The 12,500-nt window shown below is 40.3% G+C and overlaps 1 protein-coding gene and 1 long non-coding RNA gene across 2 annotated transcripts in view; one reads left to right on the top strand and one right to left on the bottom strand.

Moving 5' to 3' along the window:
• The window catches only part of LOC137996071 (mucin-like protein), an 86,200-nt gene extending 79,923 nt beyond the window's left edge, over positions 1-6,277 (bottom strand). Inside the window, exon 1 of the mRNA XM_068841508.1 lies at positions 6,092-6,277. Coding sequence (XP_068697609.1) covers positions 6,092-6,149 — 58 coding nt within the window. The 5' untranslated portion in view covers positions 6,150-6,277. The remainder of the gene's footprint in view (positions 1-6,091) is intronic.
• A 1,796-nt stretch (positions 6,278-8,073) lies between these two features.
• LOC137976773 (uncharacterized) overlaps positions 8,074-12,500 on the top strand; it is an 18,945-nt gene continuing 14,518 nt past the window's right edge. The window contains exons 1-2 of the long non-coding RNA XR_011117788.1: positions 8,074-8,185; positions 11,311-11,385. This is a non-coding gene — a long non-coding RNA (uncharacterized lncRNA). The remainder of the gene's footprint in view (positions 8,186-11,310; positions 11,386-12,500) is intronic.

Below are 12,500 nucleotides of genomic sequence, written 5' to 3'. Positions count from 1 at the left end.
TATTGCGGAAGACGTGCTCGGTTCCTTATACTGATCCTACCGGTTTATGTCCATAATGACCGTAGCTGATCCTTTGTCTGCTGACTTAATGATGATGTCGTCGGGTCTTTTAAGTGTTGTGATGGCTTGTCGTTCGAGTTCGGTCAAGTTGTCTCGTATAAAACGAGATGTAATGTTAAGCACGTCCTTTTCTACTACTTCAACAACGGAGGTATCTAGAGCCGGCTCACTGCAAGGAGGAGGAGTCCAAGTGCTTTTGGTACGAAATGGATTAGGGTCAGGTCGTGCGGGAAAGTTTGGAAGTATTCGAGAACTCGCATGCGACGGCTAAAGTCATTGAAGTCGGCTCTGACTTCAATGACTGACGGTCCAGTTTATGAAACGCCAATAATTGTTTAACAAGATGCACATATTAATGCGACGTAATCAATTACCATGGCAACAAAAGAACCATCTAAAAACGCAATATATTTTGTGTAAAAGCACTTATATCTCAAAAAAGAACTTGGTGAGCACCATTTTTACTGCTGAAAAGTGACTAGCAGGCTAAGACAAAACTCTCTGCAAAGTTTAAAAAAATTCTCTGGAGCAAACTAGAGCCACCTTAAGATTTTTTAATTGCAAAGGTGGCAGATCAAAGCATACTTTGATGACAGATCAACTCGAGGTATGCTTTGCTCTTGAACTGAGTACTGACCTGGGGCCCGTTTCTCGAAAGTCCCGAAACTTTATAGGCCATTGTCGGGTGTCACAATCCCCTTTGTATCTGAAGAATGGAGAGGATTTAATTCGTCAAACTTCACAGTCATTTTTCTTTTTGTTACCTTAAAAACATGTTGAAAGATCGGCTTTCCAAAACAAGCGGTTGGCAGTTTCACAAATGGCTTTTCGGGCCCGAAAAGTTTTCGGGACTTTCGAGAAACGGGCCCCAGAACCTTTAAAGAGATCCACTGAGATGGAATATAATGGAAGCAATCTGACAGCTTTTGCCTTGAAGCATTGGTCGAAACCATTGTGTGAGAAGTACAAATGCCTCTTGCCCTAGATCAATGAGGTCATTTTGAGGTGACCACCCTTCTAACAAAGGAACCGTACAAAGATGATCTCAAAGATGGACTCCACTTGGTTGAAATCTTCCTGGTTTTTACCATCTCCGCTGTTCAGCTGTGAAAGGGCATAATCAGAGCAAAATAGAATCAAGAATGATTCACGTTCCTCCCTTGGTGGATAAACCCTTGAAGATCTCATGGGAATTTCACTGGAGGGCACATCACTTGCGGATTTTGATCCAGAGGCAGCAGTGAAAAAATGATTTTCTTCATTAAATAGGCGACGAGGACCATTTCTCCAATCTTGAAGATATAACGCATCAAAAAATTCAGAATATAAGATAGGTCCCATCCATAACTGCCACTCCCATCTTCCAATACCTCAGCACACACCAAGCGAAGAACGATACAACTATAAATTCGACTATTTACCGTGCTTGCATCTACTGCACAGACCTATAGACCATTTACACTGTGTTGCGTGTATATTTTGAAGAACTTTGGTATTTGTCTTGTAATGGAGTTGAAGGTACCCCGACTTTTAGGCACGATTGTAGTGACTTTTTTAAATCCTGTGACCTACCCCTACACCCCAACCCCCCTCCTCCCCCAAACAAAAACCTCGTATAGAGCAAGTAGCGAGTCACTTGAAGCCTCCATCTCCCTTACTAACCCGTGAACTCAATCCTCTCGCGCATGTTGTTATTTTTACCAGGAGTTATTTTCCGTCCATTCACTTATTGCATTCCATCGTTGCTAAGCAAGCTGTGTGATCTCCAAAATAATAACTGCGAGAAGCGTGTAGGAGAGAACGCGTTTCTTTTTCTTCCCTCAGTTTAGTATGCAGAGCAAAATATCAAAGAAGAACGTATTTGTGCCCTGGGGAAGTAGTTAAGTCATATGCGATTTCTACCAAACGTGCCATTTAAACAAAAAATTTGAAAGCTTATTATAAAGTGCGACAACTTGTCATTACAAAGTGCGACCGCTCAATTTCTTACAAAGTGTGACAGCTATTTTACCACTAAGTACGACAGGTATTACAAAGTGTGATGATTACTACAAAGTGCGACAGAACACACGGTGCAAATAACATAATACTCAAGAGTCAAAATTCGTAATTTCTGACGAGAGTGTAAAATAAAACGCGAATGCTCAAGTTACAAGTAATTTTATCGACTATTTTCTATACTTTCGCATTTTGCTCGGGCAACCCAAAATTTGTCCGGGCAAGTATATCATAAGACGTACTTGCCCGGTTGAGGACTTTGATTAAAAATGAATATGGATCCATGCTATGATAAGGATGATGAGGATGTGTGCGAGCAAAAGCAAGAGGAGCAGACTCACCATTTGAGGGTTGTTTTTTTTACGTTGTCTAATTTAAAGAGCGGTAAAAAGTTCTATTTACCTATTCACAAAATAAAGTTTTTGTTCCGATTAATACAACTTTTTATTCACTTCAGTGTCGCAAGGGTCCTTCCTGTAAACAGCACTCAACCAAGAGAACAACTGTTATAGTCCATGTTCTGATTTACGCGTACACACTACCAACTTCATCTTTGGCCTCTAACGCAGACTTTGGGAGTAAAGATTGCGTGCGAGCCAGAACATGTATATGCCTAAATGTTTCCGTTCTTCCCCATAACAATTTTTCCACTCCCTCTAGTGCTAAACTCGTTGATTAAAGTACAATTTTTAGAGAAAATCTCTACTCTTACTTCCTCTAGCCCGGTCGATGTTGTAACTAAGAATTTGTGTGTACGTGATAATATTTTGACACGGAAGTAGAGGACTCAAGGCCTTTTTTTAGGGTGACCCTATTCGGTGGAATGTTTGAATGGTGGAACGGAATGGCGGAATACACGGAATATTCTAAAACGGAGGATGCGAGGATAGTCTAAAAAAAAGGATATACCTAAATAATACACTTTTTGCCCGTGAGAAGTCTGGGTAGGAAAACAAAACTTCGGATAATAATTTTACTTTCCTCGCAACAAAAGATATAAAAATGTGTTACAGAGAAGAGTTCACCCGTGGGCGATATGTTTTCCCGGTTCCGTTTTTGAGCCTCTCGGACTGTGCCGAAACATCGCAGCGCACTTTCCCACACTCAGGGAAGGAAAAATGGAGAAAGACGATGGTAAGTGTCCCAATTGTCTTAAAAACATAATGTACGACATGTTATCGTTTCTTTTGGCACTATATCAGGAAATGACCAGCCTAGAAATGTACATATTCCTATCAAGTTTGGTGCTTGCATCAAAAATGGAATAATTCTTTAGCTAAGCCGCCGTACTATTAGAATTTAGCTCATTACTAAAACGAACGTTCGCGCTCCAACGACAGGCACGCGAAACAAAATACTAAAAAGAAATGTTTGCAACATGTCAGGCAATTGAGACACTTACCAACGTCTTTCTCCATTTTTCCTTTTCTAAGTGTGGGAAAATGCGCCTGCGGTGTTTCGACACAGTCAGAGAGGCACAAAAATGGAAGCGGGGGAACATATCGCCCAGAGGTGAATCGCTTTGTATCATCTCTTCTCTGTAAAACGTTTTTATACCTTTGGTCGCGAGGAAATGTAAAATTATCATGCGAAGTTTCGTTATCCTACGCAGACTACTCATGGGCAAAAAGTGTATTATTTATATCCTTTTTTAAAAGACTTTCCTCTCATCCCGCGTTTTAGAATATTCCGTATATTCCGTGTTTTAGAATATTCCGTATATCCCATATATGTATTCCGTATTTTAGAATATTCCGTGTCTTCCGCAATTCCACCGAATAGGGTCATCCCGTTTTTAGAACTCTGTATCTGGGCCAGTACAATTCTAGTTTTGTTCTATACTCCGTTTTTTTGATTTTTGTTTCATACATAGTCCGCAGAACGCGTTTTATACCTGGTGCACGTTTTATACCCAGTCCTCGTTTTATACTCAGACCGTGTTTTATACCCGGTCAACATTTTACGTTATATACTGATCGCAATCATAACATCGCTGACGAGAGTCGACTGTTCCAGACATGGCAACATGATATCTGCATTTACATACTGCTTTGACATGCTTTTAATTCACAAACCCTTTCTCTCGACGTGCAAACGGACTTGATTGGCGCAAAGGTATTCACTTGAAAAACTTGTGAGCCTTTGTTCTTATGCTAATTATAGAGAACACTAAATCTCCGCATCAATTTATTCAATTTGCCTTTGAGAATGGTGCCGAAACGTCGGCTATGAGTTTGTATTCGCTTGTTTACGCATTTAAATAATTTGCGACATTTGTGACAGTGGTAAATTTTTGTTGCGCCGGATAGAAGGCAGTTCTAATGCAGGCTGAATTGAAATTTCTGGGACATCTTGAGACTCCAAATTGTGCCCCCACAGAATACAGCAGGGGCAAACACTGGTTGCATTATCTCCTTTGCTATTTTAACTCGAGGAAACGCAAACTGAATTTACATCTTTCACTAACTTCATTCCAGAATTGACATCCACGATTTTTCTAGAAACTTTTAATTTTACTCGGAAAGTGTACATAATAGATTTTGAATACAGAAAAAGCCTTTACAACCTTTTAAGGTTGTATTTTAAAAAATACGTAAACAAGCTAAATGCAATGATCGCGTACTTGGGTGTACACCGGCATGTCTGGTGTTTACTCCGAATTAGAATTAGTATAATATGTATTATGTACCGTAGAATTTTTGCCTTTGACGACTGTAATTCTCAGAAATAATGTGAAAGAAATGAAATTGTTTTTCATGATGAATCGTGTTAATAAAATTTTAAAACTAGTAGTTATCGTACATGAGAGAGTGCGTTCGAGTGTCAGGTAGGTTCGTTATGAGGTACGTAAACACCGTTTGCAAAGGCTAAAGCGTAAAGTATAGTCCGCTATTGGACATTCATCGCACTCATTCGATTAATAAAAAATTAAATGATAATAATAATATAATATAATATAATATAATATAAATACCTTAGCGGCCAGGGGCCAGTTGTTCGAAGCCTGGTTAGCACTAACCGTTGGTTAAGAGGTATGAAATCCTATACGTTTCCATGGTATTTAACGCTGGTTAGCGCTAACCATGCTTCGAGCAACCCGGGCCAGGCTGGCAACCAAGTGTGAAAAGTTAGTCGCCAGCGAATAAAATCCAGTCGCATGGGCAACGTCGAGCACTGACTCCTTATGCCACGGCGTCGGGTATAGTGTCAACAATGTCGTTCACCTCTTCGCTAGCGTAATGCAACAGAATGGCCCGTTGTCGCGTCTTTTTGGTGATATTTAGCGCCACGAAGAGATTTCGGAATATTGGAACGTACTGTTTCCATCGAGTGCCGAGTGCACCGTTGTCTTTGCATGTCTTTGGAAAGGTCGAACCGAGGGAAAGGGCAGTAGAGTTGTCACTGATTGCTTCGTATGCTGATATTTAATCTCATTTGATTTTTCTTGATGCTGCTGTTTTGTTACCCTGGATTCCAGAGGTTATTTTCTCGCCATGAAAAGAGCGACAAAAGAGCGAGTCACGAAGCCGCTTCGTGACTCGCTCTTTTCATAGCGAGAAAATAACCTCTGGAACCCAGGGTACTGTTTTGTCGGTTTGACTGTACTTGCTGTAAATTGGGAATTTTCTGTTTTTTTCGGTGTGTCATCTTTGTCGCCAGTGTAGCGTTCTCAATAGAAAGGCAAAGCCCGCACGAAATTCAGGTTTACTATCCTACATTCACAAAGCAGACTCCCGCTGCCCGGTCGTCCAATTTTGTTACTGACTCGTATGATTACTGGGCGAATTGGACTCCTCTCAGTCCTATTACCATTACTTAATAGTTTGGTTGCTACGTCAATGCGAGCTCAAATGGTCTCACTGGAGAAAGTGCTGGCTTTGAAATGACATCTGCAAATGGTTATAAACTGTACGCCGCGTCTCACAGCCTTTCATCTCAAGAGAGAATGGCTATTTTTACTCTTCATATCATGCACACTTGCTGTAAGATTGCTGACAATTCAAGATTTCTTCAAAATGTGGATATAACTTACCCTGCAAAACAGCCGAGAACAGAAGCGCGCCGCACGCCATTACGACAGTGAGGGCCATGTTGAACTCAATTTGTTTCAGTCTGTCAAAAAACTATGAGGCACGAGTCCAAGGCCAGTGTTTCCAAGAAAGTCGTCTCACTTCACTGCGTTTTCTTAATCACTTCTCCTATCTTAAGCCTATCAACGCTGGCACGTACAAGTTAGCGAGTGACAACCGGAAATCACGTGAAAACAGTTGCTTTTCCAAGTCGTTTACAGTTACGCGAGTCGGCAAACTTCTGTGGAATTCTCGTTTACTTTAGGGACGGATCATTACTACCATTTGCGTCCATCCTTGAAGCGTGACGAATTTTGCGCGAAGTTTTACTTTTCAAACGTTAAGCCTAGTTTTCATATGTCGGGAAAATCCCAAACGATCGGGGATTTCGCAGTTTCCCAACCGTCCCAGATTTTGCCGACATACCGGAAAATCGCAAGGTGCTTGTCCTCGATTCTCCCGATAGTGACTTTGACGGAAAATGGAAAGTGCGCCAAAAATTGAAACATGCAATTTAGAGGATTGGGAACGAGCTAAAAAACCATCGCCGACGTCCGTGAAAGTACAAATTTGAGTTTTCATATGTCGGGAATGATCGCCGACGATCGCAAAAATCTGGGACACGTCGGGAAAATAGAAACGCTTTCTATCTTCCCGATTCGTCCCCGACCATCCCAGATTATCGGGGATGTCTACGATTTATGGTTTTCATTAGTCGGCAAAATCTGGGATGGTCGGGAAACTGCGAAATCCCCGATCGTCTGGGATTTTCCCGACATATGAAAACTAGTTTTTAACGGTTTGTCCGGTTATGTGTCACTTTTGACGAATGAAACGTTGGCAGTTGTGTCATGAAATTGACAACGTTTTTGGCGGCATACCAGCATGTTTTGTTCACGTGTTCTTGAAGTTTTCAGGAGAGCGGAGATAATCTGCCTAGGAGTCTGGAAGAGTTGTAAACATTTATCTCCCGTGAGTTTCCAAGCACGATATATGGAATTTGATATACTTTACCAAAATGATGAAGGCGAGCATGTGCCTAGCCTCAGAATTGCAGTTTCTTCCTCAAAACGTATCGAAGGAACGGATATTTCTCGATCACAGGTAAAGCTACAATTGTTCGAGGGGTCGTCAACTAGTGTGAAAACCAAACCCGTTGAAAGGACTGATCCATGTATCTGATATGATATGATATGATATTTTATTATTTATGCACGGTAAAATCATCAGCTAAGATTACAAACAATGCTAAAATCTAAATTACAGATGGTAAAATTTTAAAATGATTACAATAAAATACAATTAAACTATATTAATTCTAAAGCTGCTTTCCATGAATGCCGTGCTTTATACTAAAAGATGTCTTTAATCAGATTTTTGAAAAGCCCAAGAGACTCTGCTTGTCTCGCTTTGAGGGGTAAGCTATTCCAGACAGTAGCACCTCCATAGCTGAAGCTGTTTCTATAATAATTTGTCCGCGGAAACGGAACATTAAGCTTTCTTTAGAGTCTCTTAAACTATAAACAGATTCGCGGTTTGTAAATTTAGAACATAGATATTCCGGTGCTAGCCCCTGAAGACACTTATAGACCATTGTGGCCAGCGCAATTTGTTGCTGGCTAACTAGATTTTTCCAGCCTAAAATTTTGAATAGCTCAATAGCATTTGCATCAAAATTAGAGAAGGTCAAAACTCTGGCTGCTCTATTTTGCAGTTTTTGTAATTTGTCATGTAACGTGATACCACAGTTTCCCCAGACGACATTGCAGTAGTCAAAGTGCGGTTGAAGTAAAGCGTGATAAATAGAGCGCAATGTCGTCTGAGGAACGAGATGCCTTACACGTTTGAGGGCTCCAATTCCAGAAGCTACTTTCTTTGTTAGCTTATCGACATGGCTACTCCAGTTAAGATTATTATCAATAAGCACACCCAGGGATTTAGCAACAGAAACTTGAGTGATAGGACCACCATTAATCTCGGGAATTGGAGGATTTGTGAGAGCATACAACCTCTGCCTTGATCCAATCAGCATAAATTCGGTTTTTGTCATGTTCAGGGTAAGTTTGTTTGCTATCAACCATTTTTTAACATTTTCTAGATCATGGTTAAGACTTGATTCAATGTCGCCTGTATTGTCACCCGCATATGTTAGGTGGGTGTCATCTGCGTACATCCATGGCACACAATTCGTTAGACAATTTGGCAGATCATTGATATATAGCAAAAACAACAATGGACCCAAAATAGTCCCTTGAGGGACGCCGCAACTTAGTGAGCAAGTTTTAGAAAGTGATCCATTAATGGAACACTTTTGAGTGCGGTTGTCCAAATAGGACTTAAACCAGTTGTAAGAAATGCCATGTATGCCGTAATTATTTAATTTAGATAAAAGGATCTCGTGATTAACCGTATCAAAAGCTTTTTTTAGGTCTAGGAAAACAACAGCGTTTATTTTTCCTCGGTCAATGTTATAAGCCCAAGTATCCGTAGCCCCAAGTAGAGCCGTAACGGTGGAATGAATAGAGCGAAAACCAGATTGGCATTTACATATTACGTTATGCTTTGTTAGGTAAGCATATAATTGGTTATAAACTATTCTTTCAAACACTTTGGCTATAACCGGGATAACGGAAATTGGGCGGTAATTGTTTAGGTCATCACGTTCCCCTTGTTTGAATAGTGGAGTGACCCGTGCACACTTCCAGTCGTCTGGGAACACACCTACATTTAATGACTGATTGAAAATATAGCGCATTCACGAATAAGTCGAGAAGAAATTTTGTCAAGGCCGACTGCCTTTGATTTTTTCAGTTTATTCAGCAGTGAAAATACTTCATTTGTGGAGGTTGGGCGGAACTGAAACTCCTTATCCGTGCTAGTGAGATAGTTCAGATAGCTGTTGCCATCTGAAGAAGGAATATCACTAGCAAGTTTCGGGCCAATGGTAGCAAAATAACGGTTAAATTCGTGCGCTATTTCTGCTGGAGCTGTTACTGATTGCTCATCTACATTCAGTTGTTTCACAGACGTTTCCACGAAATTTCGGGAAGACAGCTCATTGATGATTTGCCAGGTTTTGCGGGAATCACCCTTATGCTCGTTTAGCATATTTTGATAATAAACTTGCTTCGCTAGCCTAGTCGCACTATTGACTTTGTTCTGCTGTCTTTTAAAGTGAACCCAATCATTAGGATTTCTACTTTAGATCGTCCTAAGGCCGAGGCTTGTCTGAAAAGTGACCTTCTTCGCAACGATAATGAACAGCAAGAAACTAAAGAGACCGAAGGAAAAAGGCTTCGTCCGATAAAAACACTCCACTTGAAAGGTACATCATTAATGAGAAGCGAAGAAAGATTAGAAAAGAAAAGATATGTGATTCAGCGACTACGAGAAAAATATACATGAAACCGAAGTGAAACTAGAAAGATGGAGGAGGGAATATTTTTGCGTCTTGGGCATTCCGCGCTCACGCTCGGCTTCCGTGATTCATGGAGCATTTGAAATCTTGATCTAAAGCGACTCCTGGACGGTAATTTACCTCCTTCCAAACTTGTGAACTTCAAATTTTTTTGTCTCCTTTACAAAACGAGCAGAGACGTCTTCAGGACAATACCAGAACGCTCTTACGGAAAACCTGAAAACTTCAACAGCACGTGAACAGAACATGCTGATGGTATGCCGCCAAAAACGTTGTCAATTTCATGACATAACTGCCAACGTTTCATTGGTCAAAAGTGACACAACCGGACAAACCGTTAACGTTTGAAAAGTAAAACTTCGCGCAAAATTCGTCACGCTTTAAGGATGGACGCAAATGGTAGTATTTTCTCTGAAAACTTTTCTTTTTTAGAATGCACTTCTGCAAACATTTTCAGTTTTCCGAACAACACCTTCCTGCAAACATTTTTTTTTCCGATCTTTTTTTAACCCTTTCTGACACAAAAAAGAGGTTGCCTTTTTGCTGCTGTCAATCATTATATGATTTAATATTTTACGGCGCCGACAAACGAATTGGAAAAAGAGAAATCTACAAAACGGATGGAAATCCACCAATCACTGCCCGCGAACTTTACCTTTTGACACTCTGAACTTAGCTTTTTCCCGTTGCTTGAATTTTAAATGCTCAGCCCTTGTGTCATTGAAAAGCGCAATATTTTAAACTACTTTTCGAAGAAAATTTCAGAAAAGTTATACCCAATTTATGTTAGACATGTAAGTTCCAAGTAATAGGCTGTTGTTTCACTCGCCCCAGGCACTCACCATTTTAATTCCTACGCACCTACTGGCACAAATAAAGAGCAAACGACAGGCACTACGCAAAGGGAGCAGCAGGCTTTTCTGCTATTCCGCAGTAGTGGAGTCCTGATTTGATTTTATTGCCAACATGACCACTCTGAAATGCCCTGCTTGGGTTTATTTTTGTACATGGGCAATATGAAGATCCAAATGTGTTACTTTTGTTTATTTCAATTATTTATTTCATGCAAACAAACAACTGCATACTTTTAGTCTAAATTTCAGTTTTGAAACTCTTTTTTCATTAATAGGTTACAAGTTTGTCTGACCTCTATGCAAACTATTTCTTTTTTTGTAAATATCATGTTTGCGACCAATTTATTTTGTCTTTTAGGCACTGTAAATAATGAATGCTCTTTAATATTTTCCATAACCCCCCCCCCCCCCCCCTCCAGAAAAATAATGGTCCGTCCCTTAAGCCACCAAACCAGGTAACTTAAGCAATTACTTTCGGCCAGCGACGAGTCGTTTGTGGTTATTCAAATCGCAAGTACAACAGGCGTGCTATTTTTTTTAATTGTATTGGCACGTGCTCTCTCATCATTTAATCTTACGCGTGAAAACACGCATGATTTTTAAATCTACTACAACCGAAGGCAATTTTCCCGCGAGATTGTCAAAGCAAGGTATCCTCTTAAACAAGAGAAAATATCATTTCTCGCTGAGTGTTGCATCTTTTTGTCCAACTGAGCACTCAAAAATAAAGGTTTTTGAACGATCTTACAGTTGATATGCCACATTGGCTGTGTCGAAAAGTGGGACGGGGACAGGGGACGTGGGGACTCGGGGACATAGGGACGTGGAGAATGGGAGACTTGGGGGCGACGGGACTTAGGGACGTGGCGACGCATTTTTACCATTTGTTGAACTTTTCATCATATTTCAGGAAATCCTCGTATTTTGATCTTAACTGCATTGTGCCGCGGTTTTAAGTTCCTCGTTTGTACAATGTGAAACAAAGGTATAGTAATTTTATAGTATAGTTTACTACTCGTCTTCATTAAAAGGTGAGTTTCATCATATTACTATCAAGTTACACAGCGGAGTAATTTAGGTAAAACGAAGAGACAAATCATATTGCATTAGAGCGATTTTCAATTGAGTGTCGTAAAACCAAAACCAAAGTAATTACTTAAGCCAATCAGAAAGGACGGAGACAATCTGGTAAACCAATCAAAACTCGAAGTAATTACACGTAGCCGACACAAAGCGCGGGAAAATGTGCACGCGCGAGCCACGATTGGTTTTGGTTTTACTTCTGATTGGTTTAAGAAGTGGCGAGAGAACTTTGAACCAATCACTGAGTGAACTAATCATAAACCAAAGCAATTTGCTAATTACTTTCGACACTCAATTGAAACCACTATAAGTCCTTATTTATTTGAAATAGGCAACATGAACGAAACATTAGTATCATAGACCATTTCTCAGGTCATTTTACAACTTCCCAAGTATATCGAAGCTTGAATTTCAATAATTGGACAACCCCAAGCAAAGGCGTACTTCCATTTTCTGCATCCTAACTTTTTCATTTTTAATTATGCATTTCATTCGTAGTCGTCTTTGTGTCACGTGACATTCTTTGACCTTTCGACATTGGAGAACGTTTACCCTGGTCGAAATATTCCGACAACTTTTTGCTTGAAAATGCTCAAAACAACCATTAACGTATCATTTTACATATTAACGTAGCATCGTTTATTTTCATTGTGGCCTGACTTCTATGGACATTTATTGTGACTTGTGACTTGACCTTTTTTTTTTTACTATTATTTACCCTTTCTGCTAAGGTGGGGATATGATTCAAAGCCAGAATGATAAATCTTTGCTAGGAGTACTAGAGCAAGGAACAAAATACACTGATATAAGATGACTTTTCCATCTCCGTTTCCGATAAAATATGATTCTTGGTCAGGGTGTCTTTCAACTTGTCGAATGCTTGTTGCTGCTTGTCGGCCCACTGCCAGGGCGTCTCGTGCTTGGCTAACAGTCGTAGCGGGGCAGTTATCGTAGCGCAATCTGGGATGTAACTGGACACGTACTGAGCCATTCCTAGAAGTGACTTCACTTCACTGA

Source organism: Montipora foliosa, chromosome 1 (genome assembly GCF_036669935.1).
Source record: "Montipora foliosa isolate CH-2021 chromosome 1, ASM3666993v2, whole genome shotgun sequence".
Taxonomy (NCBI): Eukaryota; Metazoa; Cnidaria; class Anthozoa; order Scleractinia; family Acroporidae; genus Montipora; species Montipora foliosa.
Note: the sequence above shows the minus strand (reverse complement) of the source record. Positions and strands in the feature narration are given on the sequence as shown.